Genomic DNA, 27,730 nt, shown 5'->3' with positions numbered 1-27,730 from the left:
TTTGCATTTTAGTACAACTCTTTTAAATAATATACAGATATTTTTAGTAACTTTTTTTTTAAATTTTTTTAACATTTAAAGATAATCATAAATTCAAAATTTATAAGTAAAAATTTTGAGAAAACTGATATTAGTTATTTTCTTATCAGATCATTTTATAATGTCGTGATTAAAGTCATGGTATCAATACCTAATTGAATATAAATGATATAAATAAGGAAAATTTACAACCATCCACCTATTTGTTTTGTCTTTTTCAAAAATACATAAACACTTTTTTTTTTTGCAGTGCGCCACCTGAAGTTTACTTTTTGTTGCATTCGTCCACTTCCGTTTAATTTCCGTTAGTGAATTTAACGGAATGACCTTTTTACCCCTCAAAATTACAATTTAACCCAAAATAAATAGAAATTAGAGATAAATTGGATGGATTTAATTTTTTTCAAAGGTGGATGCTAGAAATTGGAGGAAAATAGTGTTTATTTGTTATTAAATTTAGAAAAATTGTATTTATTTTTTTGGAGAAAAATAATGTTTATTGCTTGCTAAATTTAGAAAATTTGTATTTATTTTTTTGTGTATTTATTTTTTTGTCTTTCAAAAAAATAAATACAAATTTTCTAAATTTAGCAAGTAACAAACACTATTTTCCTCTAATTTCTAGCATCCACCTTTGAAAAAAATTAAATCCATCCAATTTATCTCTAATTTCTATTTATTTTGGGTTAAATTGTAATTTTGAGGGGTAAAAAAGTCATTTCATTAACATTCCGTTAAATTCACTAACGGAAATTAAACAGAAGTGGATGAATGCAACAAAAAGTAAACTTCAGGTGGCGCACTGCAAAAAAAAAAAGTGTTTGTGTATTTTTGAAAAAGGCAAAACAAACAAGTGGACGAGTGTAAATTTCCCTATAAATAAACCATGAAGCTCGTAAATTTAACATAAAATTTGTAAATCAATATTAATTAAAAATAAAACATAAGTGGAAGATAAAATAAGTAAATTAATACATAATTAATAAATTGATATATTAATGTATTATTGGTAAATAAAACAAAAACTTACAAATACAACACAAAGTTAGTAAATCAACTTTAAGTGAACACTAAAGCATAAATTTTGGAAATGGAACGTAAAACTTGTAAATAGAATGTAAAATGAGTAAATTAACATGAATATGGTAAATTGATGTATTATGGATAAATAAAACGAAAATTAGTAAATATAGTATAAAAACTAGTAAATTAACGTAAACAGTAAAATTAAACATAAACTTTGGAAATAGAATATAAGATTTGTAAATGGAGGATGAAATAAATAAACTAATATAAAATTGATAAATTAATGTATCACGAGTAAATAAAATAAAACTTACAAATACAAAGTAAAACTAATAAATCAACATTAAGTGCAATATAAAACATAAATTTTAAAAATGAAACATACTAACATATAAAAATAAATAAATAGATTTAACATAAACTGATAAATTAATGTATTATTAGTAAGTAAAATGAAAATTTATAAATAAAAATATTGAGTAAAATGATATTAGTTATTTCTTATCAATATGAAATATATTTCCAAATTAAATAGGTATTTCTCAAAGACAAATTGACGTATGGATTGGAGGGAGTGTTTGGTAGGAAGTTGAGTTATCAATTGAGAGGCTTGTAAGTAAAGACTAGAGAGGCAAGGTAAGTACTAAGTAGGTAACTTGTTTGTTTGGTTCTGCATCGCGCATACTAGAGGATCATATTGGGATATTCCTAAGGGGTATATTTGGTAATTGGATTGGCATCATTCGTTTCGAATCTTTGATTGCTTAATTTGGAATATTACTTGGCACCAACGCAATTAGTTATTTTAGAATCTCTCTCTCTCTCTCTCTCTAGAAAAACATTTCAACTTACAATTTCCATTTCGATGTTTTTGCTCTGCTTTTTGCTTTCATCAATCAATCGTTCATTCGCCTTCCCAATCACAACACAAGCTAACTTCTGCAGCTCCCAAGCAAAATCCAGGTACGTTCTTTACATTTTTCGTTTCTTCTTCTTGTTGTTTTCGTTGTTTTGTTTAATAATTGCAAGTATTTATTTTTTAGGGTTTCTAGAATTGATCATGTGAAAGTGAAAAGTGATGACGATCAAGTATCAACTTACATTACGGTATGTGCAGGATCACTATGGATTTTGAAGGAATAATATAAATGTTACCACAGTTTCTGTTTTCTATTTTCAAAAATTATAGAACATTTTGTTTAGATGTTTCTAAAAAACTTATTTCTTGCAGTGAGAAACATCTTTTTATTTTTTAAGCTGTTTTCTTAAAAAAAATATATTTTTCAAAACAAACTAGCGCAACTTTTATTATTACTTTTTTTTCCTTATATTTCAAAAATATTATAGCGAAACCTCTCTATATTCGTAATATTTAAACCAGATTAATTTATTACTATGAAGGGATTATAACTCAATAGAGGTGGAGTTACAAAAATTATTTTTTTGAATTAATTATCTTTATTACAAAGATATAGAGATAAAATATACACTTTATTAATCATTTACTAATAGAGCATGTCAAATCCAATATATCTATGATCTATGTACCATTGTTAGGAATATGCAAAGTTGCCTTAAAAATCTTTTCTCTCATTGTGTAAATGTATTATGTGGAAGCAAGTTCATTTAATCTAACATAACATATATTCTTGTAATGCACAAATAATTATGACTAAGTAGAGACAGGTTTCTTAAGATGACTAAATTTAAAGTTATTCCTAATAAAGCATTATTATAGAGAGATTTTATTGTGTCTTCATTTTTTAAAATAGTTCTTAGAGAAACTATAATTGAAAATTGACATAAAAATTTTTCGTATATATTTTAAATTTATGTCTATCAAGGTCATTAATTTCAATAATAAAACCTATTTAACACCTACAGTCATTTTGAAAATAGCAATCCCAAACCAAATTGACAGATGGTGTTAAATGAGATTTTTTGTTCAACTCTCATCCGTGAATTTGGTCGTGAGAAATTCAAATTGGAAATCAAATCCTATTTATATGGAGTAATAAATCTAAAAAAATATTTTGAGTCGTCATAAAACCTTAAACATGTCACTTATTAGAACAACAAACCAACCACTACACCAAAGACTCTTTTAAGTGATTAATAAAATCTTTTAAAAGTGATTTGATGTAACATTCATTATCTCATAAATAATAATGTATCCGGCAAAGCTTAAGTCGATTATTTTACCTTTCAAAAAAAAAAAAAAGTCGATTATTTTAGAAGCCACATCAAATGTCAACCAATCTGGTCCTTAATAGCCATTCCTCTGTTGGGTTTTGACATTTATAACACAGCCTGTACTGCAATCTGGCTCAAATTCCATTATTTTACTAACATTTTTCCCTCGCTGTTGTAAGTCGAGTTTCTAATCTTTGATAACTGACAAGTGTTGAAAATAATAATAATATAACCAGCCATATTTACTGCCTTAGATACAAAAACAGGATTCCCCTCCTTGCGAGTTTGTTTTCATTGTGTTTGTGCTGCAAGAGAGATCGGTATAGTGGTATCTGTTAGCATAATTTTTTGATAGTGAAAAAGCAAAGGCCATCTCCAGTTTATTCTTCCCCTTCCATATGCATATGACTAATTTGCTTTGTTGTATCGGTTGTTCTGATATCTCCCACAGCAAATTCGGGTTTATTTATTATCTTTTGTATAACTTTTAGTAGATTTACTCAAGAATCCTGTAAGCAAACTGCTTAAAACACAAAGTGCTACGCCATTAGCGCAACAAATTAGTGAAACCCTGCAAAAAGAAGGGATAGAAACAGTGAGGATATTATGTATTGTTTTCTAGCTAGTTGTTTTTGTTCTACAAGAAAGATTGGGAAGCAAACTGAAAATTACCAGTAAAAAAGAGGGTTCACTGCATGCTGGCTGAAGTGGGAGAGGCTCGCACTCTAACCGGTTTTAGACTCTGTAGAAGCCTTCTCACATACTCAAATGCTAACAAGAAGAGGCCACAGAGGTATAATAGATAAAGTCGTAGCTTCTCTAGTGGGCCTGAAACATAGCTTCTTTGTCCCGAACTTGTTCTTACAAATGACATCCCTTTCGCCAAAACCCCTGACAAAGAACTGAAAATATCAGCAGAAAATGTCAAAGACTGAAAACAGAGTTCTGATGTAGAAATATCAAAATTGCTAATTGTCTCCCTCTCAATCCTGACCAGACAGAGAGGAAGATAACCTAGCTGAAAACAAGTTGACCACCGATGATTTTTGTGTCTGGAAAAAGCTTCAGTGTTGATTTGAGCTCTTTTAAGTAGTTATCATGTGTCCTTCTGGAACTCTTAGGTTTCCAAATCCATGAACATAATATGGGAAACATGGGAACTCTATGGATTAACCACGAGTTTATCTTCATAGACAACTCAGTATGAAAAGCTTCAACCCATGTTAGGCAAGTATGCTCTAACATTATTGCCCACACATAACATGGAAAAGAGAAAGACTATCTTGATTGTGGCATGCTTACCAGAACTTGTCTGGGGCAGATTAGTCCAATCCTGCGGGCTTATCTTCTTTTCAGATGCCTTGATCAAGTCAATGAGAGCTTGATTGACCTGAAATTTCAAGAAAGAGTTTAACGTGTATAAGCTTAATTTGTAGCCAAGTAAAATTAAACAAATATTAGAAATTTAGGAAAGTAAAACTTCAAGAAGCATTGTGACATCTTTCTACCAATAAATTCATAACATTATTTTACGCGTGAAGATCTAATTCAATCCCAGTTGTTCAAAAATCTTGAGTCACTCAAGATCAATCCTCAATATTAGGAAGATTAAGGTAGTTTGTCCATAATTACAAATGTAAGGACCCTTCTGTCTCAATCAAATTCAATTATGACAATTTTTTACTGACTTTGATAAGAAAACTTTCCCAATTAGTTTGCACAACTGTACTCCATTTAATAATTCATTAATTGTAAATGTCTCACACAACCAATTGGACTACTTGCATATTTGTCCGATCTGTTGGGCAAAGGAAATACCTCTTCTGTCCTCTCATGACTTACAAGATGTCCTCCAGGAAGATCTATCATTCTAGCAACAGGGTACAGCTTCTCTGCTAGTCTCCTTGCGTAACAGATTTGTGCAATGACATCACGCCTATACATTCAGTGGAGCGAATTAGTATTTTTGCTCAAATTCAGTTATGTAACATTCAGTCATCCATGTATCACTACTAGAAATGCCCAAAATATTAACCAGCTCCTGCACGACCTTCTAAGTTCTATGTATCTTAACCTATTTCCAAGTTTGCATGCGTATACATTTGTTTTCACTTTGTGCTTGTCTGTGCATGAATGAAACAACAATTCTCTTGATCGTCTGAGATTAAGAAAAGCATTGAAACAAAACTAATACTCTTCACTCCGAAAATACCAAATTCTTGCCAAATACTGTCATCTCCCTTGTTAAATGCAGGTTGATTGCAAACTTTGACAATTTACTATAAAGCACAGCACGGACTTCCGTTTCAGGTAATTTTTCCCAATTTTTTTATTTTATTATTTTTCACCAAGAACCCAGTTTTAATTTCCTATCAGTATTTGGAGCCTATCTCATAACATTATATCTACAGAATCCAAGAATATATAAGCATATTGTTTTCTTTTATGATAATTGACATTATATAGTTTATTAATTCGTGAAACAGTTTGATAATAATAAAGAAACATTTTGCAGACTTCAACTCATCTAAATGATATTTGAGAAATGAAGTTTAATTTTGTAACAAATTGTCACTCCTGTATGCCCTATGCATATTCCTTTGCAAGTATCTTAGAATAATAAAATCATAAAGCATGTCACTTTAATAATATAAATTTAGACAAAATTATATGACTATGTTCATGTGCATTATGGTTGCTCATGTACCTGCCATGAATCACTGACACAAGAAATCCAGCTGAACGAATGGTTTGAATGTCTTTTTGTGTCATTTTATGCATCCAGCAGGCATGGATTTGACCATCAAAACCATAATTAGACTGCATTCCAGTTGCTGATATACCTTTTACATATTCCTGTGAGTAACATATTTGAGGTCAAGCTATCGGCATTTTCCTTGAAAATAGGTATATATAAAATAAGAACTTTAAATATTGTCAATGTTGTAATGAGTTAAGGAAACTACAATGATTATCTTAAAATAAATATCCATTACCAAAAGAAAGCCTAAGACTGTCAGGCCCAACTGAATCACTCAACTGATATCATCGAGGGTGCCAGTGAAAAAGCAAACCTTGAAAAAGAAAAATCTCGCAATACTCAACCAAATACTTGGTTATCTAACTACAGCCTCTTGACACTAAATGCCAAAAGCCAGATAGCAAGCAAAACTAAAACATAATTTTGTAGACAATGGACCAAAAACTGAATAATTGACCATTTCACTTGACTTAGATAGCTTTATCACCCTTGATTTGTAGGATGCTTAATTTTGAACAGATAGGTGACTACCAAAATGACACCCCAACCTGAAAAGTCCAGAGATATAAAGAATAACAGTATCTTACTCCAAATTCAAGGGAAACAGGTTTGTTAAAATTATATGATCATCTAGAAAACAAGAGTTCTTACTTGATATAAAATTGCTCTTCTAGTAGAAGATCCAACATATTCTTCAAGATATTCCTGCACCCATGTCACAAATAGTAATTAGTCTGAAAGGAATCTTACCACAAACACAATCATCTTTACACCATTCCCATCCCTTTCAATATTAAAAGGGTGAGAAAAACTAGTGGAGAAAGAATTGTTTCTAGAACATTGTTTGAAGTTCCAATTCCTAAGTAATGACATCCACAGTTAATTAGCAAAATAATAGGTAAAACATGAACTTCTGTTTACCTGTGAATAATGAGTGTCCAAGTCCACTGCTGCCCTTTTCTCTGGGGTTTTTGCCCTAAAGAAACGGATTGCAATTGATAATGTCTGGAGATCAAGCTGCAGGAAAGAAGGTCATTTGATGATCTATAGTTTCTAGATATTGCCTTTTCAACTGTTAACATACTAATAAGTTTAATTTCTTTGATAAATATATAGGAAACAGAATGAGTTTTATTTTTAATCAGATTAAAGCTAGTGTGTCAAAATCATATGCAAACTAAAGTTAAACTAACTAGAAGTCTTGTTCATCATAAATTCATATGGAAATTTCATACTCTAAACAAAGTAAAATATCCACTTAGATATAGTTGATATGGAAATTTTGTACCAATGTGCCTGCTTACAGTACAAGTTCATGTATTAGACAGTCTTAGCCATAGTTTTTACGACTTGACCATGTCCTAAGCCGTGCTTCACTGTCTTCATGTCTTAGATTGTCTTAACCTTGTATTTATTTTTCTTTTCCCTGAATGCTATTTACCCAGAAAAGAAAATCTGTACAATTATCAAAAATTGCATTATGAATGTATATGTTCAATTTCTGCCTCCTCGATAGTAATATGCATTGCATTGTAAATATACAAATATAAGCATATATGCACTAAATTTTTAAATATATAATATTTCAAAAGAAGCATGTTGTATATTTCATGCAATGTCATGAGTTGATTGCCATTTGGAGCCCAATTGAACCTATTGACCCTAGCTCTTCTCTCTTATCCAGTTCAATCATTGGATTAAAATCATAATAAGGAAGAGATCTATTAAAAGTTTACAATGAAAAACATCCGCTGATTCTGGTTCTGATTCTGATTTAGAATAGTAAAGTGACTAGAAGATAGCTTGGAGACATCTCTATTAGAACTGGAAACCAAAATACTTATGTCCAATTGAAATGCTCGCATATTTATTATCTTGAAATTTTTGAACATTTCTAATCATTGAATATGATTTGCCCAAAGCCTCCCTGCCTATTGTGTGAGTGCAGATAACGGGCTAATCATGCCCTAATGATTTAAACCAGTTGTTTAATCATTATGCACTGGTCTCTAGGCAGACTACTAGAATATCATTAACTTACAAAAATCAGATTTTCCAGTAATATAGAAGGCAACCCTATTTCAACCTAAGATTCAGCAGGCTGCTAACAAGCTTCATAATTTTTTCTTCGTTGATGACCACTGACACTGGGAAAAAAGAAAAGGAACGGCCAGTCACACAATTACAGAATAGTTTGACCAAAGCATGAGGAATCCAGATCTGGTTCCTAACAGGTTTGTCCTTCAAACAGTAGAAATGCCTAACCAGTAATAGCTCTCATAATTTAGAAAAATGCATTTAGTATTCCAAAATTTCTATGTCCTCGTAAATCATGAAGTTATCAATTTGTACAACTATTAAGTATGGGTTCATCAATTTTGAACCTAAAACAAATTGAACTGACTCAAAACCCACCCAACCCATACCATTGCTGCTCACTTTGATATTTCACAAAGATGATTCTAAGTTTGAAGATTCATTTTTTTGTTTTCCCCTTTCGCAGGAACAAGATAATCTGCAATGCCACTTGCAAGATTAAGCAGTCTTCCTTTCCTGCTCCATAACTACTGTTTCATCTCAAAAGTGGGAGGTTGTTGCATTGAAGTGGAGTTTTCAAATTGAAACTTGACCAACAGGAAAAAGCTCTGACTTCTAATGTTCAATATCTATTAATTCTTTATTCTTGAAGTGGAGTTATCAAATAGCTCTACTTTTTCTTCAATTGCATCCAATTATTTTCACCAGAATAGTTCAGTCATTTGCTTTATAAAGAGGCTGGTGATTTTTTAATAGACTGAGCACTAAACCATAGAATCATATGGTTGCATTATATCAAAATTAAAAAGCCACAGCACCACATGCAAATTGAACAAACCAATAAAACTTGTTTTAACTTAATGATACAAAATAGAATTCTATGTTGGCATTGGTAATCAACAGAAAATACACACACACATGTGCGAGTGCAATACCTTAGGACAACATTGAAAACCTCCACCAGTTACATTCAGTAAAGCCAATGACAGAACTCTCTCCGGCACCATAGCTGCTAATTTGCAAGCTATCATAGCCCCTGATTCCATATAACAAAATAAAGCAAGTTTAATTCAGAACTGACCCAAAAAAAAAAAAAACGCAAAGGCAAAGTGCATAAATTCAGCTCACAGAATAATCAAAGAATTATAAAAATGAATGATGCTGACCCATTGAGTGCCCAAAAACATGGGCCTGCTTCCAGCCCAAATGATCCATCAAAGCAATCACATCTTTTGCCATTATTTTTGTCCTGCAACCAGCAAAAATTCCATAAAAAGATAAAACTCGTTAATTTAAAAAATTAAAAATTAAAAAAAAAAACAAAAAACAAATGGGAGGAATTGAAAAACAAAAACTCACGTGTACTCGGTCTTCTTAACCGGCACGGAGCTCCGACCCATGCCCCGATTATCAAATGCACAAACCTCGATTCCTGCGCCACCATCGCCGCTCTCAACTGAATCCTGAAGTATGGTTTCATCATCGTCGTTGGGCTTATCTGTGCCAGCCAATCCCTTTAGTTGCGGGCCCCACGCATCGTGTGTTCCAGCCAATCCTGAACCCAATGATGATCGTGCAGTCAAAATTCAAAATTAAAAAAAAATCTGAAATCCAATTCAGTTCTGAGAATGAGAAATGAAACCAAAAAAGAAAAAAAACTCACACACCTGTAATGAGGATGACTTTGGTGGGCCCGCGGCCGTACGTTCTGTAGAAAATCTTGATCCCATTGTCGTTCAGCGCCGCGTCCGGGGCGGCGCTTTGCTCCTTGCCGCCCACCACCTCGCAGTACGGCATCGACTTTACGATTTTTATTATAAAAAAAATGATTTTTAACTTTCAACTCGACGAGAGATTGATTCAAGGTGGAACTTTGGCGTTTGGTTTGTTTTTCGTTTTGGTGGGTGTTTTTCAAATTTTGACGAAAAAAATTATATATATAAAAATTAGAGGTGTCGGGTGCTCGAATCGTGGCAGGTCTACAATGGCCAGTTGCCACGTCGGATGGTCGGCTGGAGTGACGCTGGCGCGTTCTTTTGGTCAAAGTCAAATCTCTTACTCTCACAAACACAACTTTCACATTTTCAACAATTTCCTAACGTGTATGTATAAATGTACATAAAGTTTATTAGAATATACTTCATAACTTTTAAAATAAAAATTGACTTCTAAAATATATTGTTATTCATAATTCTAGCTAGAACGTGTCAAATAAATTATCACAGTATTTTTATTTTTAGATATATTTTCTTTTTATACTTGTATTCATATACAATATATTTTCTTTTTATACTTGTATTCATATAACACGATACGATCTTCTAACAATAAGTTTTAGATAATTTTATTTTTAAATTATCTTTATCTCTTTGGTTGTTAGCATAAATATAATTGTTATGGTTGCATAAATGTAGGGAACATGGGGTTTAGTTGTACTCTAATCAACTATAAGTTGTATTAAAGCTATTTGTTCTTTCAAAATATCAAAGATATGTTTGTAAAAGTTTAAATTTCTTCGAATCTAACATATTTACCATTTATTTTTACATTTTATTTAGACAGATAATTCTTCTTTTTAACATAATAATTTGCGTAGATTTTAAAAACTTGATCGAGTAGTTTTTAAATAGTTTTACTTAATTAGCTACTCGTATTTAAATATTGTCTACTCTTACTTAAAAAATAAAAATAAAAAGATAAAAGAAAGTTATGCCATAAAATTGGATGGCAGCGATTGCATGAATGTTGAATTCTAATTTGGAAAAATAAAAAATAAATAAGGGATTGGTAATAATTTTACTTGGATCCAGTCATGGGTTTTGAATAATCTTCTGTTTGTTGATTATCTTGACAATTCAATAGAGCTGTGGCTCAATGTTTTTGTATATTTTGTTTTATCTCTATTATTTTTGCATTTATAATGAGGTGGTGGCACGGTTCTTGACTTCTTGTCCGTGTTTGCTTGCTTTTAAATTTTAATGCTTTAGTGGACATTATTTGATTATCTAGCTCATTCATGGCTTAACGGATAAGATTCAAAATCTTGTTCTATTCATTGCCTTCTGTTTCCACCTTCCTACTCTTTCTAGAAAATCCAAAAGGCAAACATAGTGAATAATTTTTCTATTTATTTTTAGTTATATTATGAATTTTTTTTAAATAAAAAATAAAAATAGAATTCCAATCATAATTCATGGGGGCATAATTAAAATCTTATATTAAAAAATCATAAAGATTACTTTAGCCACCAAATAAGTCTGTGATTGACAATAAGCAAAACTCTTATAAGCATAATCGAAATTACATAAACGAAAGTAAGAGAGGAAATTGTATATAATTCTGGAAGAATATTAAAGGTAAAGTAAAAGTCAATCAATTTGTTTAATTCTGGCTTCAATTGAATTTGATATTCCATTTTAATTAGGTAAAATAAAAAAGAACTTATATTATTTGCTTGAGCATCGCTTCACCTTCACCACATAAAAGATTGATTGAGCATTGATAAAGACAAGGGTGAGTGACAATGCATGGTAATAATTCGTAGTCTCCAACATAGCATCGTATTTTATTCGATCATTGAAAACTTTTTGTGGCCAAACGTAAAAATAAAACATTAATTAATGATTTGGACGGCTGCTATTGTTACACGGTGTGACGAATTTGAAAATGACCGCTAGTTTAAGTTTTAAAAACCTTGCATTCGCATTCGTAGTAAATGTTATATAAATGGTTGGCTTAACTATTTTCTGAAGGAAAAAAATTAAAATTGAGATAACTACACCTTTTGTTGCACTTTATAAATATGTAGGGGTATATATTTGTGGAGAATGACTAATGTGAAGAATTGCAGTAATAATAGTGGAATTTTATTGTAAAAAATAATGTGTTTACAGTTTTTATATGTAAAAAAAAATATAGTAATAGATAAATTGTAAAAAAATAATGTGTACTTGAGGGCACATTAGAAATATTGCTCTTCTTAAGACATTATTTGTCTCAACTAATTGAATGATGCACATGCATTAAACAAATACTCCCTACAAATAAAACACTTATTTATTTGCTTACATTGAGCATCGACGAAAACAAACCTGAATACTCTTGAACGTTGGATATTGGATATTTGATGCACAAAAATAGGTGTTATATGACATAAATTCGTTTTAGAAAATAGGATTGAGAAAAAAATGGTGTAAGATTATTATTTTCATGTCCAAATGACCTAAACATGCCTTTATTTATAGATGTACTTGTATCCCTCTGTTCAGATTGTCATAGTTCATGATACTCCTTCATTCATGACTATTGGATCAAGATTTGATTTTGCTCAATAGTTCAAATTGAACCATCACCATTTCAAATGAAATGTCACCATGAAAAGCTGCATTTTCAAATGAAGTACCACCATTAAAGGATGCATTCTTAAGTGAAAAAATATTTTTTTATAGGGCAAAATTAATTGGACATGTCTTTATAATAAGACATCATTTATTTTGAAAATTGATCCAACAATCCTCACCATTTTCAAAATAAATGAATTCTGAAAAATATCTCGCACAAGCTTGGAAAACTTATACATACATGGAGGTATCTTTTGGACTTGAACCTTCACTTAGTGATAATATATCAAGACTAATTAAGGTGACATGGTACACAAGCTTTGAACCAGCAATCTTATTCGACTAACTGGATATATCTCACACACAATTTTTCAAATTCTCAAGTATTCTTTAGGTGAGACGTGGATGGGCTCGGTGTTTGCATCTTGTTTTCATAAACATTTTAGGACTTGTTCGATACCCTTTTTCAATCATTGTTTTCATTTTTATTTTCATAATACATATATAATATATGTTTGGTAGACTAAATTAAAAAAAAAAAGTAACAAAATGACAAATCCAAATTCACTTTTATAACTACAATTATGAAAACAGTTAAACATATTCTCCAAATATTACAAATTAAACTAAAAAATAGGTTAAAAAACAAAGCCCAAGCTCGTGACTCCTCATCATTTTCTCTTCGGCAACAGCCCTCTCTCCCCCCTCATCTTTCTCGATCTAATTATAGCAGATCTCCATCTAGCAACGCTCTCTCTCTTTTTCTTCATCCAACAACACTTTCTATGTGGGGTACCTAGAGTATACATATGGGAAAGGAAGCAGATATGCGTTGGAGTTTTTTAATCTATGTGGCACAGTGGTTAAATAACTGCTGCAAAAGTTATTTAACCTTTACGGCATGATTGAAACTATCCTTTGATAATGAAATAACTACCCAAGCCTTTAATGGTTGGATAACTAACCATGATAAGTGCTAACCGTTATGGCAGTTAGTTAGGAGTATCTATCACAAAGGGATTGACTGTAAATTGAGGCCAAAAGAAGAAGAAGAGAAAAAAAAACCAAGATGCAAATGCAGACCAAAGTGGTTGGGGTTTGAGAAATACTTGAGAAAACTAGGTGAATAGTTTTTGGAGAGAGGAAGAAATAGTAAGCTCAGTAACCTCTTAGAAATCAGTGTATTTCAATTGTAAAATCGTTGATGATTAATAAAAAGTCAGCAAGTGTGTGATTGTCCTCATGAACGTAGGCCTAACAAAACCGAACCACATAAATCTCCTATGTTATTCTGCTTACTTTCTTTATGCTCTTATTGTTTGTTGTTGTGTGAAATTTTCTTGATATTTCTTTGTTTGTTCCACAATCGAGTTGAACAGGGTACCCGAGCTGTGCCAGAGAACAGTTAGGGTACATAAGTTGTTCTAGCCAATTAGCTAAAAAACTCGACTTATTTTATAAAGTCAAAATTATTTTAAAATGCCATTAAATTATATAAAAACAAACACATCTAATTAACTTAATTGGTTAAGTCATTTTAAATCATTAAGTTAATAAATAAATTCTCTGAAAATCTCTTCAGACGTCTAATTTTTATTTTATTGTAGAAAAACTTACGTGGCCAAACACAAAACAAATCTTTGCCTATCCTTCATCTGGACCGAAGCTATATTTTTATACTCAACGGCTAATGTTGTTACGGGTTTGAAATCGAGCGCTGAAAATTAACTTTTGGTTTAATGGCACAATTGTTTTTTTTTCATTTTTTTCTTTTTTGAAATTAGTTCACATTGAGAAGAAAGTTACTTACCCCACCATTCATAAAATCCCACTTCCAAATATTTCTTTCTTCTCTTTGGAAACGATCATCAATTGCAAGGGTTTGATAAACGGCTCCTCGAGATAGATACAAACGAACAATATCTCTATTAGAAACTTACAAAAAGTTTTCTCCGCACACTTGAAGATAAACAATTTTGTTTAGAAGTGATAACTACATCTATATATACATATATAATGGAGTTATTTTGACAATTAGAACTTCACCAAATTTTAGGTATAGGCTCTTTCTTGTTACAGGAACAATTTTCATAAAGAGATTGTACAAGATGAGTTATCGTACAATTTCTTCAAAATAATTACGTTGTACAAAATATCAATTCAAATTAAATAAATTAAAAAATACTCTTACTGTCGTCCTCTTATTGTACGTACTTGGTCTCGAAGGAATTTGTTCAATTTTTGTGTCACTCACTAATATATTATTGGTGGGTAATTTTTAGAGACATCTCCTGAGATTTAGTGTATTAACACCTAAATAGAATATATCTATGTAATTACATATACTTCCCATGCCGTTAGTTACTAATTAAGCTGACCGTTAGTAAACATTTAAAATTACTAAAATATCTTTCCTGCTGAAATAATAAATTATTATATATAACTTTGGGAATTCTGTTGGCAGTGAGAATTCCATTGAACCCACTTTAATGGTGATGTTAGCGGTTGTTGGGTGGCTTCGGCGATGGCCAAAGGGGCGATGGGGGTGTGGGGGTTGCGATGAGACAAAAGCCTACTTGGCTTAGTGTGTGTTGGTGGACACAGTTGATTCAAAGGTTGTCGTGAATGGGGTTGGTCGCCGGTGTTAGGAGAGAACTCCGGCAGTGGCAAAGCACCACCACCCAGAAGAGCCATTGGCCAACCTAAGCCTTGTCCTTGGTGTAAATAACAGCAGCCTCGAGACTCCTTGCTGGGTTAATTCCAGTGCGAGTGATTGGGATTGTGGCCAAGTGTACCATGAACACATCAAATCCAATGGGGAGTGGTGCCAAAACCTTGAGAAATTAATTCCAACACAAAAACATCAGAAAAAAAAAAGAATAACTATACACTTGCGACATACCAATACCATTCATTTACACGTGAAGCCAATAAATTAAAAAAATGAATTAAAATGAAGAAAGAAAAGGAAGAAAGAAGCAAGCTGGATTCTTCACGAAGTTCCCCAAAAAGAAGAAAAAGGCACCGTCCTTGTAGGGCAATAAAATGTGCTTTGCCTATTAGTCAAATACAATAAAGCCCACATCACAGCCACATCTGCTCAGGCCTCTGTAATCTCAAATCTAAGGCAACAAAGCTTATTATATTAGCTGACGAATCTTCTCAGTGAAGAGAAAACGCAAAGCAAAAGAGACACTTCAAAAAGCCGTGTACTTGGGTTAATATGTGTTGGTGGACGCAGTTGATTAAAAGACTGCCGTGAATGGGGTTGGTTGCTGGTGTGAGGAGAGGACTCCGGCAGTGTCGCACCACCACCAGCCGCCAGTGGAGCCATGACCGACTGGTCAAGTTTGGGACGACAGCGGGCAAGTGGGTCAAAGTTTTAATGATTTGGTAAAAGCAAATATTGTTAATTTTAAACATATTTTTACACATTTACCCTTTTATCTGATGCTATATGTATTTTTATATTAACTGTAGGGGAGGTATAAGTAATTACATGAATACATTCTATTTAAGTGTTAATATACCAAATTTCAGGAGAGGTCCTTAAAAATTACCCTATTATTGGTAGTGGGGTTGAAACTTGAAAAGGGCACTAAATGAGCCTACGTATTTGTTAGCTGTTACAATAATCCTTAGTATTAAAGAATAATAAGAGTAGACCAACAATTGTGTGCTACCTGCTATCGAGTTTATTGGATCTTGGGTCAGAAATGGTGTCCATAATGGGCTTGACAACTGAGCCTAATAATGGTCTTTCAATATCATTTGACCCCATTTTTTAAAATATAATAATGTTAAAATTTTTAAATTAATCTAATTTCTTTCTATACCCCATTTATTATTCCCCAACTTTATCCTTCTTCGCTGCCTCATCTTATAGTGAAAATTATGTAACCCGTCATCTCTTTACTCTTTTACTACTTGTTCTTCTTTCATTTTTTTTTTCCAATTACATTTTAAAATCATAAAATCAGACTACAACTTAATCACTCGCAAAAATCAAAAGAAAAAAAAAATTAAAGATATGCACTTAAATTAACTTCAAGAAACAAAATTAGTCCTCAATTCACTTTGAAGTCAGCCTTGCAAACTTTCGCATCAACTTTTCCATACGTTGAATACACATGAATTTTAGGGACTTTTTATAATAGATATGCGAAAGAACAAATGTGAACATAATTTTTTATTTTTTTAACTCAAGGCTGAATTTTGTTCAGCCATTTTATTGTAAAAAAAATATATATATTTTTAAAATGAATTTATTCTTCGGAATCACTTTAAATTTATAGCATGAAACTTCAATTGGGTTGCTTTTAAATGTATCTTCGACTTTCATGGAACTTTAAGTCCATAAATTTACAAGAGGGCTGAAGACCGGCCCTTTTTAGTTACTTTAATTAAATATAACATTATACTTTAATTAAAATCTAATGACTGTCTAATGAGATAATTAGTAGGGATAAAATATCACCATTCAAACACTAGACCTTCAAAATATTTTTATTAGAAAGCTATTTTTAACTTTTTATTCACATAATATGTATGTTATGTACAATTAGAAATATTGATATCTACAAAAAAAAAATCTACTAAATTACACTAAGGGGTCGTTTGTTTTTTTAACTTAATGATTTAATTGGCTTAATTGCAATCAGTTAAGTCATTAAGTCCATTTGTTTTTTTCAATTTAATGAAAATTTTTAGTCATTAAACTAATTTTTTTTTAGCTTTTTACTTAATCTACAAAGCCTTAATGACATCATTAAAAAATATTCTCCAAAATATCCCTATCTAATTAATTAATTTTCATCCATACCTAAATAAGTTTAATAATTAGCATTATTACTCTTCTCTATGACTTATAATAATATAGTGGTAGACTATTATTATTTTTATTCCTTATTTTCTTTAAATTAGCATTATTTATCTTTATAATCTTTAATGAATATTTTTCTTATAAAACATCATAAAAAACAATAAAATTGATTAACATATACTAATTTAGAATATTAAAATGTTGTATTCAATTAAGCATGATTATGTTATGAAAATATATTGTCACATATATGTTTTTTGAGATATCACTAGTTGTTTAACAATTATAATTTGTAAGGGCACATGTAAAAATACTAGTTTTCAGATTTTTTAAATTAAAAAAAAAACAACTTAATACTTATTTTTAGCGATTCAGACAAAAAAAAATAAACATACTATTCAGATTCAGACAATCAGCACCATTCAAAATTCAGACTAATTCAGATCTATTCAGATTTCAAATAAAAAAACAAATGCTGCCTAAATCTATTATGGCACAAACAAATTTCCATTCTCAATTTATATCCTAATAAATGTATTTCTACACAATTTTTTGAAATTGGGAGGAGAGTAGTCTAACCACGTTTTGTAATTTAAACCCATACAGATTCTGCTACATTATCGGTAATAGAAACTGGACTAAAAAAGTTAGCGGTTGAGATTCATCATCAATCGTTCAATTGTATTTCACTTTTTTTTTGGTTTTTCCACAGAGAGAGGGGGGAAAAAAACAGCAATAATAAAGAACCATCACCATCGAGAGGCTGGTAATTTCTTCTTGATATACATTATTATCATCATTAATTATGGGAAGGATGTGATCTCACAGCTAAAGCCAGCACAATATTAATAATATTCATATACATACAGAAAATTTCAACAAGGTGGAAACTAATGAGTGGCTGTCCATTTGATTTGGACACGTCAAATTAACTGTTCGTATCAATCAATGAATTAATTAATTAATTAGTAAACTAAAAGACTAAGAGCTACCCGCTCTCTCTTCTTCCTCATCATCAGTTTCTCCTGCCTCTCCGTCGACTCCATGAGAGCGGAACCACTTGTCTAAAGCCTTCGCAGATGCTCGTCTGCAATTAAATTGAAAATACATAAAATTTGTAATCACATGCACTAATCTTAGATTAAAGAAAAATTTTGAACTAAACTCATGCAAGCATTATAAGCAAAATATATATATATATATTGATTCATTTTTAAGGAAAGAAAATAGGTATTTTTTGGAGGGATGATAATAATTAATTGTTAGTTAACTCACCAACAAACGTGACTTCGTTTGAGAGATGCTATTCCTAAAGCTCACCGATCTCTTGCTAACCATCTTCACTCTTGTGCCATCCTTGTTACATCTATCACCGCCGCCGTAGCTCCGGTCGCCGCCCGCGTCGCATTCAACGTCGGGAAATAAAAAGTCGAAACCGCTCCCGATCCCGAAAACAACTTCCTTACTGTTATTACTATTCTTTTTGAAACTTCCCCACCTGCTTGACCCGAACAGAACCCTCTCCTTCCTCCCCCAAGTACTCTCCGGCGCCGGACCCCGAAACGACCCTCCTTTCCTAAACGACCGCCCCCCGCCGCCAACGTAGGGCCCGTCGAGCACCGTCGTCGGGGAAGGCATGCCGGAGGAGGCGACTTTGGCCTCGTTTAAAAGCCTCGGTGGGAGCTCCAAACACCTTACTACATTTTTAGGTTTAGACTCCCCATCGTCCCCGGCAGCGGCACGACAGGGCCTGGGCTTCCCCGGAGCTTCCTCCCATTGGAATGGAACTGAGGCTAGGACTTTGATCGGCGGCGTTAACATCCCCGGTGGCTCCATCGATATTGCCGCCTTATTATTGCTTGGAAGTGAGAGCAAAGATAGCTTTGGCACTGTACTGCTACTACTCGATCTCGAAGTTAGATCATGACACTCTTTTTCCTCTGAGTCTAAAACCATTTTCACAAATTCTTTTTTATTTATTTTTTAATGCTTTTGGAATCATAAAGATTATGAAGGACGAGGTTTGATTTATAAGAGAGAAGGGGAGGAAGGTGGTGAATGTGAAATGTGAGGACCAGGGGGTCAGTTTCATACAAATTAAAACGCTCCTGCCTGGCGCTTCTGCTTCACGAGAAAATGCAAAATTTTTAATTTCTTAATTATTACGAGTAAAATAAAAGTAAAAAAAAATAAAAATAATTAGGAGCCAGGCCATGCACCAACGTTATTATTTCTTCTGGAAAGTCTTATTAAAAGAGAGCTTCGATCAACTTAATTTGTTTAGATTTTTATGAAGGATGGAAAAAAAAAAAAAAGAAGAAGATTAATTAAGTAATTTAGTTGAGACGGTTAAGTTAATGCGACGATACGTAGTACGTACCAATGTCATGCCAAAAAATCTTGTAACTGCCAACCGTAGTAGTATATGTTAATTGGGTTATAATTAAGTTTTTCGAAGCCGGCATTTAGTTTTATTTTTTTATTTTTGTTTTAAGTTAATTGGTTTTGGTTCTAACGAAAGCGTGCTTAATTTTAGAAAGCAAAAAACAAATGCTTATGTGCATGTCATTTTGTGTTACACAATTAATATACATAATTAAAACAAATAAAAATGCGTAATTACGTTAAAAAAAAACTTAATTCATTTTCGAACATCCTGGAGCTAAAATAAATGTCATGAAATCATCCAAAAGCAAAACGTCAAATGTGGCAATCTCCACAACAATAATGATAATACTAATTAACTAATTAAACAAACCTCGACATATAAATCATCAACTAATTAATCGTTCAAATCATTTCCATCAAACTGACATTCAATAAAGAAATGAAATGATAATATTACATCAACTATTTTTATTCTCGCTAAAAGATTTTAAAAGCAAAGAGGATAAAATACTTTGGCTATTTTTTTTTATAAAAAAAATAGAACCAAGTATAGGGGTGAGGATGAGGATTACCGCTAATCCTTGTCCCCTTCACGAATTAAAAGCGAGTATGAAAACATTATCCATTCCAATTCCCAATTTTCAGTATTTCTCATCTTTGATACCCAATCTTGATATGTTAGCTAATGGAAAAAAAAAAAAAAAACTAATAGAGGCTAAAGCTTTCTTTGGTATTGAGATGTTGTCGCTTAAAGATTACAGTTGCTGCAGAAAAAAAAATACAATTATAAAATAAAAGTTAAAATATGTAGTAGATATAATTATTAAATAATAATTTTGACAAAATTATAAAGATATAATGAACCAACTTAGCTTTCAAACTACAACAATTAGTATTTATCAAATACTTTAGTGTTATAACTTAAAAGTAACAACTAACCAATCTCGATTCCAAATAATGCCTAAATTAAAAAAAAAAAAAAACTACTTTGAGGACTAAATTTTATTGAAAATAGACGAATTATTTAATAGTAAATGATAATTAATGGGGAAATATGAAAAAAAATGATTTAAAAGTCAAATTTATTTAAGGGTTAATTTCGGATTTTCATTTTAAAACCTCAATTTGCCCCACTTTTGTTAAGAAACCAAACTAATATCCATCAACTCACCTTATTTTTCTCTCATCTCGTGAATAAAACACTTTAGGTTTTTTAAAAGTAAAGAAATAAAAAGACAGTCAATTCACAATAGGGGTAATTCAAAATTTACCATTTGTTTAAAAATCATTTGTTTTGTATCATTATTAAAAAGTTTTAAACACTTAGCATTTGACTTTCACCGGAGTTATCTGTGTAAAGAGAAAAATTTATATGAGACAGTTTGAGACCTGTTAAAATATTACAATAATTAATAATCACGTATTAGGAGCCGCTGCTTTATCAAATTAACCCAAGTGATTCGGCATGCGATTTCAACAGGATGAGGCGCGATATGCGCTGGTCTGACGTAAGTTTCCCTCAGAACATGACTCATCATTTTAGTGAACTGACAGTTGCATGAGGGACTTAATTGTCTAAATATAAATTTGTCACCTCCACTCATTTTTCTTCAACCTTTTTTCAAAGCTCAAGGGACCTACATATAATTTACCAATAGAAGATGCCTTAACTTGCCAAATGGCATGTGGAACTGGAAAATGGTTGAGGTGACAGTTACATGAGGGACTTAATTGTCTAAATATATAATTTCTTAAAAAATTAGGATCTTTACAACTAAGATAACAAATTTATTTTCGAATCACTTATCTATTAACTTCCGTTATTACAGTGAAATTACTATATAGTTGAAATAATAAATTTTCTCTCTTGAAATAAGAGTTTCCGGATTCAAATTTTTTTTTTACATGAATGGGGAGGATATTAGGTTATTGTAAGCTTAAGAATAATAATAACAATAATATTATTATAATAACCTTAGTTAATGCATGTAATTATCTTATAATGCGTAAAACGGTCATTTACTTGCCAAACTCCTTTTATTTTGTGAAAATTGTCATATGATCACCTAACTTTTATCAAAGTTCAAATAAGCACCAAAGTTTCCTTTACGTATCAATAAATTTACATAAGCATATTAGCCCTTCTCAAAGTCAAAGGTTCCCTTGACCATTCTCATGATGTTAACCGTGATGCGTCTTTCTTAAGTATTCGAAGAATTTGCGTATTTTTAAACTTTCGCTAAAAGTTAATTACTTAATCTCCCCATATTTATAAATATAGAAAAATTAACAAATAAAACTTTGAGAAATCTGAAAGCTTCTGGTGGAAAGAGGGAAGGAAGCAATGAAGACGTTAAGCATTGAAGTGACTTATTAAGACTTGCAAGCCCACATCAGCCATGAACTTCACCCACAAACAGCTAGCCACTGCTTCCGCATGAACAGTGACAGTGCCCTATTTTGTAATTTATCAGGTGCTTTCATTCGATATCCATGGCATTAAATTTCTGATCCCAACCCAACATGTGCTGCTTTGTGAAATAAGTTGATGAACTACCTCCCTTTTCTGGATATAATTTGATCCACAGAAAAATTACAAACCCAGCATGGCAGCAAGCTTCTATCAAGGGTCCCATTTGGGGAAAAGTCATAGATGGATCAAAACCAAATTCAATACATTTGGAGATTCGTCTATCAACCTAAAGACGTTGCACATTAAATTATCTGATATGCTTGTTGAGATGTCAATTACAGCCACAAATAATTGAGTTGAAGTTGCTGTTGAAGTTTGTGACGCAGAGAAAGTTGAATGCAAAAGCTTTCTTGAGTAATCTTCGGGTATTCAGCAGCATTCCAGCAAAGCATCAAATTCACTCGGACTTTTACATTTGGTAGAATCCACCGCTTCCTTATGGCTTGAGAGACAAGTTACCAGTTGACCTAAAACTTTTAAGTTAGCAAGGGCATAAGACAATAGCATTAAGCTCTCTGACAAGTGACACCTTATTCCCTCACCCATTATAACAAATATTACATCCATTTAGTGTACATTGACTCGACCGAAGTCTGCTTTTCAAAATAAATTTCGTCTATATTCCCAGTGATGATCAGATATGTTTCATAATTCCATTTTATTCCCCTTAAGCTGGAGCAAACTAGGAGATTCATAAGAACTTTTGTCCAATATCTGATCATGAAATTACATTTTGCTTTGCAGTTTCAAGCATATTTCATTAATCAAAGCAATTACCTCATTAACTTAATTTTCTACGATAGCAATTCGTCAAGGAAAGAGTTTTCTTTCCAAAGGCATTGATCAAAAAACAATTCGTACTCTCCCTCATTTTATCTTTCATTTTTTTGCTTACTGCTTGGGTCACAATCTTATTCATTTCATTGTGACTAACAAAGACCATGTTGTGGACAGGGGAATTTACTTGCAAAGAGCTTATTAGCTCATTGTTTCTTGCTAACATTCGACCTAGAAGCAGAACTACTGGACAGAGTACTGGCCGAATTTCGATCTGCTCAACATATAGTTCAAGCCCGTGAGAGTGAGAAGGAAGATGTGATGTTGTACTCATGGGGCTTGCAGGTCTTCTAAGCGATGAATTCCGCAAGGCATTAGAGTCAATAGATTAATTTCCTATACAAAATTTACCATAAATGTCATCAGGAGTGGCAACTTTCACCGTTACCTCCTCAAGTGAATTATTCCCTCACAAGCCAGGGTCCCACCAAGATCTCCAATAATTCGAGCAATCCGAACTTCAAGACCTCTTTGAACTTCCTGAAAGAGAGTTGTTAGACTATCAGCAAAGCGCTTCTTGTCAAAGCAGGCAAACTTGTCAAGCTCTTCTGTGAACTCAACAAAACCAGAAGCAATCTTGGACTGTACTTCCATCAATTTCTGTCCTGTTGATACGATGTATCTCTGTAGCTGAAACGTCTCCTCGAGGAAATGCTCTAGTGTTTTAGTATCTCCCCTCCTCTTTGTGGTACTGGAATCTTCAGGACTTATTTCTGGACCAGTCTCATGCTGAAAACCGTACAAATTTCAAAAGACAAAGTTAGGAGCAGCTGTAAGTTTGGTTTCAAGATCTTGGCCCTGGTTAATTTGAAAATTTGTGGAAACACTTTTAACATTTGTCCAGATAAGTTTCTGCAGCAAAAACTTGTTACAAATTTCAAATAAGTAGGAAGAAGGCTTACCAATCGCTTGCAAATATCATCAATCTTCCCTTGGAGGGATTGGTACCTGCCAACTTGTTTATTCAGCAAAGATATCAACGATAGCAACCCCTTGATCCCATCATCATTGCTTTCTGTATCTTCTCCACTCTTTCCTGTAAACCTCTCAAGCATAAGAAGTTGTTGCTTCAGCCTCTTTAGCTTGTAAGAAACTCCAAGAGCATGAAGATCCATCCTCCATGGAGAATTGTTTCTATTGCTCGGGGACTGGCTTGACGATGCTACCTTTTCAACTGTGTCAACCTCCACCAGGCTCATCTTTTCCTCTTGAATAGGACTATCAACGGAAGCATCATTCTCTTTTTCAGGAGATTGGACTAACTTGACATTTTTGGACTCTTTACTCGATGGGGTTTTTTCTTCTATATCTATGCCTTTTCCTTGAGCCATTTCCACTGAACTTGTTTCTGTTTCTTTCTCCTTTTCCTTTGGTCTTCTCTTTACACTCTTGTCTTTGGACCAAATGGCATCATGGGTTAGTGCTGGATCATGTAGAGATGATGTTAAGATGTTGTTTTGGCAACTAAAAGATTTCAGTTGCGAAATGAATTGCTCTTTCAGAGAATGTAATTCTTCTTCTCGTTCAAATAATAAGGCTTCCAATTTCATATTGTCATGTCTGAGCTGTGATGTTTCGTGGTTCAGTCCTTCAACATGGGACTGCAGACGCTTTGATTCTATTTCCATGCTCAGCAACCGCCAACGGTAACCTTCTAATTTCTCATCTTTCATTCTCATTTGTTCTGCAAAAGCCTCTAGTTCTAAGTGATGCCTTTTCTCAATAACAGCTGCATACTTCTCTGCTTCCAATCGAACCCAGCCTTCCAACCTTTTTCCATCAGCTGTTGATGCAAGAATCAGAAGCAAATAAAGCATGAGAAAGACAATCTAGTATGATTGTATGATCATGACCTTAAGCATTAGGAGTTGGTTTCATAGGAAAAAGGTTATTATAAAGTAGAATATATGATACAGAAAATCAGGAATTTGTTCACCTTGTTCCTCATTTCCTTCTGCTGAGTAGTAATCAGAAAGGGGAGAAAAAACATCAGAGTCTTTTTTTAACTCAATGTGCTCACACTCAACAGTTGCCGATGATCTGGTCTTTCCTTTTGCACCAGAGGAAGCAGCTAATCTTGAATTGGCTTGGCTCACAAACATACTTCTCAATGAATGCCTCTCGTGTCTAGACTGCGATGCTGCCTTCCATCTTTCTGTTTCCAGTTCAGCTTGTCTCCTCTTAGCCTTTGAAATTTTCACCTCTTTTAGAAGCATTTGCTTCTCTGCTGTATCTGACTTGGATTTCCTCAACATCGCTGACAAAATCTTGTCTTTCTGGTCCAAATCCTTGCGCATCTTTACAATTTCCAGCGATAGTTTCTGAGCAAATGAGACAGACTCCTCCTTTTGCTCCAAGACTAAATCAAGCTCTTCTTTTCTAGCTTCCACCTGCCTATGTGCTCGACCCAACTCAGCCTCAAGTTGCCGTTGGTTTGATACAAGCTCAATAAAAGCAGTTTTGTGCTTCCGAATCTCATTAGAATGTTCTTGAGCTTCTTGCTTTGCATTTTCTCTCAATTCCTCCGCAATCTTTTCAGCAATTGAAATTTTTTCTTCTAACTCCTTCCTCTTCTGTTCATCTTCCTCCAATACTCTATCCTTAGACCGAACCAAAAGCTCCATATCCTTCAATTTTTCATTCAACTCAGAAATAGATTCATCCTTCTTTTTGTCCAGAATCCTCAGTTCATTAATTAGAGCTCCAATCTGTTGCCTTAGCTGTTTCCTTTCAGAGAACCAGCTCTGCTCTTGAGCTGCAAAGATACCAACAACTTTCTCATTTGCTTTGGCGTCTTCATGTCTTAGTTTCTTCAACTCTTCGATCTCCCTTTCAGCGGCATCAAGCTTTTGGCTAAGCTTACATTTCTCTCCATTCGCTCCGTCTCTCTGTACTCTCCATACCAGTAAGCCCAAAAGCTGGGCACTTCCTCGAAGCATTTTATCATGCAATTCAGACCATTTGTCATCTTTCGTCTCAGCTACTGACAACATCCTTAGAGCAAAGAAAGCACAAGAAACACCAAAATACATAGGATACAAGCTATCACTCTTCTCTTCAGAGGTAATCAAGCCACAAACCCCCTTCTCCATTTACCAAGATTTTCTTTCTTCTCCTATAACAAATTTCAAAATTCAGTTGAAAGAAGTGAAATTCTAAGCATTCTGGTCTTTGCTTGAGCAAATCATGCATATAAAGAGGAAACCGTTTTAATTATAGGAAGCATTAATTATCTAAAACTGAATCAGAGACAAAAATACCTGGTAGTCTATTGCAAATAATTGAAGTGCGGGTATAGAGCATGTCAATAATTGAGAAACAAATAGTACCAGTACAGTAAAATGAATATAAACCCAATGGCATTTTCAAGATCGTGTAAATATACAACAAAACTTACAGAAACAAACTTTTAAAGGCTTCTTCTCCAATTCAATACCAAAGCCACAAACATATGAGAAAACAGTTGAAGCTGAGAGAGAAAGCAGTACTGATTTTTGTTTAAAGATGTGAGGCCCCAGCTACACCCAACAGCAGAAAAATTGTACCATGTGGAGACATTTAACAAAAATGGCCAGAGAACGCCAAAAGGATGGCCATTTACACGTTTATAAGTACTGCAGAAATCAGTTAAAAGTGGATGATTTATTGTGACAGAACATATGAAAAATGTTCCCTGGTTTTCAGTGAAAGCAGCCGACCCATTTAACCCCACTTGCTTAACTTTTCTTTTTCTCTGACAACTTTTTCTTCTTCAGCTCTGGCCATAACTGTTGTGGGAAGCAAAAACACTAGATTCCTGGTGATTGGTACTTTGTTAAAATTACAAAACAAGAAAAAGAGTTGAAACAAATACACACACACACACACACAAAATCAAATTGCAGTCCTCATAATATGTTATTATTTCCAGAGTGTCTTACCTGTATGAAAGCATATAGGGTATTAAATTATTCCCAAAAAAAATATTGATTCTTTTATCACTAAGATATGGACGCTTTTCTCTTTCTTTCTTGTTTTGCTTGTGAAATCAGAACAGTGTGAAAGAAATATAATGCTGGATTGATTAAACCTCTTACCAACTTCTAAAATATCAGTACGTATTCTAAAATTTCTCCTCACTAATTAGACATCTTTAACGGTATTCGAATAGAATTTGGATATGCACTTGTATTAATTGTCCTTGTCACGTGTTTATTTATAACAATATTTGGGTGAAATTTAATTATTTATATGTTTTTATTCAATAACTATCAATCACAATTTTTTAAAATACCAGTACAATAGTTAAATGAACACTGAATCTAAATTTATTAAAATGTAACACGTCTCTAGTGCGAAAGTTTTTATTTTATAAAATGTATATTTAAATTGCAATTTATTTTAGAATATGAATGATGAGAAGGCTAAACTGAATCATTGATGCAAGAAAAATTCACATAAAAATATCAAAAACCAGAGAAAAAAAAAAAAAAAAATAAAGATTAAAGAATGATAAGCCATGTACCTGAAAATGGTCCAGTTAAGCTAAAAATGGAAAGGAGCATATTGTAAAAGTTGAAAGGGAAAAGAATGAAAAGCATCACTTTCAGATGATAGTCATGATAATGGAAGCACTTGAGAAGCCAGGTCTTTCATGGGACCAAAAGAAATATTGGCTTCTACTCAAGTTGGTTGCTTCCTTGGCTTGAGACCTGTAAAGCTGGAACTTGTTCAACAAAGACTTGGCAAAATCCATTGCCTTTAATCTGTTTTTAACATAAAGTATAATAACATGGCCAGTGGCAAATTGGGAATGTCAATGAGTACCCACTATT

General features: G+C 32.8%; 3 protein-coding genes and 1 long non-coding RNA gene across 13 annotated transcripts; 1 reads left to right on the top strand and 3 right to left on the bottom strand.

Annotated features, from left to right (window-relative positions):
* Nucleotides 1-1,838: 1,838 nt before the first annotated feature.
* Nucleotides 1,839-8,809, top strand: LOC102607219 (uncharacterized). Of its 2 annotated transcripts, none has more exons than XR_008053647.1 (4): nt 1,839-2,028; nt 2,109-5,568; nt 8,079-8,253; nt 8,523-8,809. It is a non-coding gene; the product is annotated as an uncharacterized LOC102607219 (long non-coding RNA). The 2 variants fall into 2 exon arrangements; XR_008053646.1 differs by having other exon boundaries at nt 7,968-8,253.
* Nucleotides 3,309-9,984, bottom strand: LOC102607705 (uncharacterized). Of its 2 annotated transcripts, none has more exons than XR_372405.4 (11): nt 9,724-9,984; nt 9,416-9,611; nt 9,223-9,305; nt 8,992-9,092; nt 6,941-7,036; nt 6,671-6,724; nt 5,966-6,114; nt 5,077-5,194; nt 4,561-4,648; nt 3,931-4,160; nt 3,309-3,829 (listed from the first exon to the last, which is right to left on the bottom strand). XR_372405.4 is itself a non-coding variant. In XM_006493273.4 (11 exons), exons 1-10 carry the CDS (start codon nt 9,851-9,853, stop codon nt 3,947-3,949), a joined length of 1,218 nt encoding a protein of 405 aa, XP_006493336.2. In that variant the 5' UTR covers nt 9,854-9,984; the 3' UTR covers nt 3,309-3,829; nt 3,931-3,946. The 2 variants fall into 2 exon arrangements, 1 of the variants encoding a protein (XP_006493336.2); XM_006493273.4 differs by having other exon boundaries at nt 3,931-4,149.
* Nucleotides 9,985-17,979: 7,995 nt separating this feature from the next.
* On the bottom strand, nt 17,980-19,292 carry LOC102606740 (hypothetical protein). 2 transcript variants are annotated; one of them, XM_025093457.2, is made up of 2 exons: nt 18,539-19,292; nt 17,980-18,305 (listed from the first exon to the last, which is right to left on the bottom strand). In XM_025093457.2, the coding sequence occupies exons 1-2, from the start codon at nt 19,172-19,174 to the stop codon at nt 18,234-18,236; spliced, it is 708 nt and encodes a 235-aa protein (XP_024949225.2). In that variant the 5' UTR covers nt 19,175-19,292; the 3' UTR covers nt 17,980-18,233. The 2 variants fall into 2 exon arrangements, with proteins under 2 accessions (XP_024949225.2, XP_006493333.2); XM_006493270.4 differs by having other exon boundaries at nt 18,494-19,278.
* Nucleotides 19,293-22,918: 3,626 nt separating this feature from the next.
* Nucleotides 22,919-27,003, bottom strand: LOC102631130 (uncharacterized). Of its 7 annotated transcripts, none has more exons than XM_052438593.1 (5): nt 26,837-27,003; nt 26,177-26,712; nt 24,853-26,031; nt 23,819-24,699; nt 22,919-23,645 (listed from the first exon to the last, which is right to left on the bottom strand). In XM_052438593.1, the coding sequence occupies exons 3-5, from the start codon at nt 26,006-26,008 to the stop codon at nt 23,301-23,303; spliced, it is 2,382 nt and encodes a 793-aa protein (XP_052294553.1). In that variant the 5' UTR covers nt 26,009-26,031; nt 26,177-26,712; nt 26,837-27,003; the 3' UTR covers nt 22,919-23,300. The 7 variants fall into 7 exon arrangements, with proteins under 7 accessions (XP_052294553.1, XP_006493332.2, XP_006493331.2 ...); XM_006493269.4 differs by having other exon boundaries at nt 26,405-26,712; XM_006493268.4 differs by having other exon boundaries at nt 26,314-26,712; nt 26,837-27,002.
* Nucleotides 27,004-27,730: the final 727 nt, after the last annotated feature.

The sequence above is a fragment of the Citrus sinensis genome, chromosome 3, assembly GCF_022201045.2.
Source record: "Citrus sinensis cultivar Valencia sweet orange chromosome 3, DVS_A1.0, whole genome shotgun sequence".
NCBI lineage: Eukaryota > Viridiplantae > Streptophyta > Magnoliopsida > Sapindales > Rutaceae > Citrus > Citrus sinensis.
Note: the sequence above shows the minus strand (reverse complement) of the source record. Positions and strands in the feature narration are given on the sequence as shown.

What these genes read in the sequence shown, in the direction of transcription:
- LOC102607705 (XM_006493273.4), bottom strand. Translation starts at nt 9,853, where the DNA reads ATGCCGTACTGCGAGGTGGTGGGCGGCAAGGAGCAAAGCGCCGCCCCG. An exon ending in GTTAAGAAGACCGAGTACAC is followed by an intron (nt 9,306 to 9,415) that starts GTGAGTTTTTGT and finishes TGCTGGTTGCAG; the next exon opens with GACAAAAATAATGGCAAAAG. An exon ending in GTCATGAGAGGACAGAAGAG is followed by an intron (nt 4,649 to 5,076) that starts GTATTTCCTTTG and finishes TTGAAATTTCAG; the next exon opens with GTCAATCAAGCTCTCATTGA.
- LOC102606740 (XM_006493270.4), bottom strand. Translation starts at nt 19,174, where the DNA reads ATGGTTTTAGACTCAGAGGAAAAAGAGTGTCATGATCTAACTTCGAGA. An exon ending in AAACGAAGTCACGTTTGTTG is followed by an intron (nt 18,306 to 18,493) that starts GTGAGTTAACTA and finishes ATTTAATTGCAG; the next exon opens with ACGAGCATCTGCGAAGGCTT.
- LOC102631130 (XM_052438593.1), bottom strand. Translation starts at nt 26,008, where the DNA reads ATGGAGAAGGGGGTTTGTGGCTTGATTACCTCTGAAGAGAAGAGTGAT. An exon ending in AGAAGGAAATGAGGAACAAG is followed by an intron (nt 24,700 to 24,852) that starts GTGAACAAATTC and finishes TTGCATCAACAG; the next exon opens with CTGATGGAAAAAGGTTGGAA. An exon ending in ATGATATTTGCAAGCGATTG is followed by an intron (nt 23,646 to 23,818) that starts GTAAGCCTTCTT and finishes TACGGTTTTCAG; the next exon opens with CATGAGACTGGTCCAGAAAT.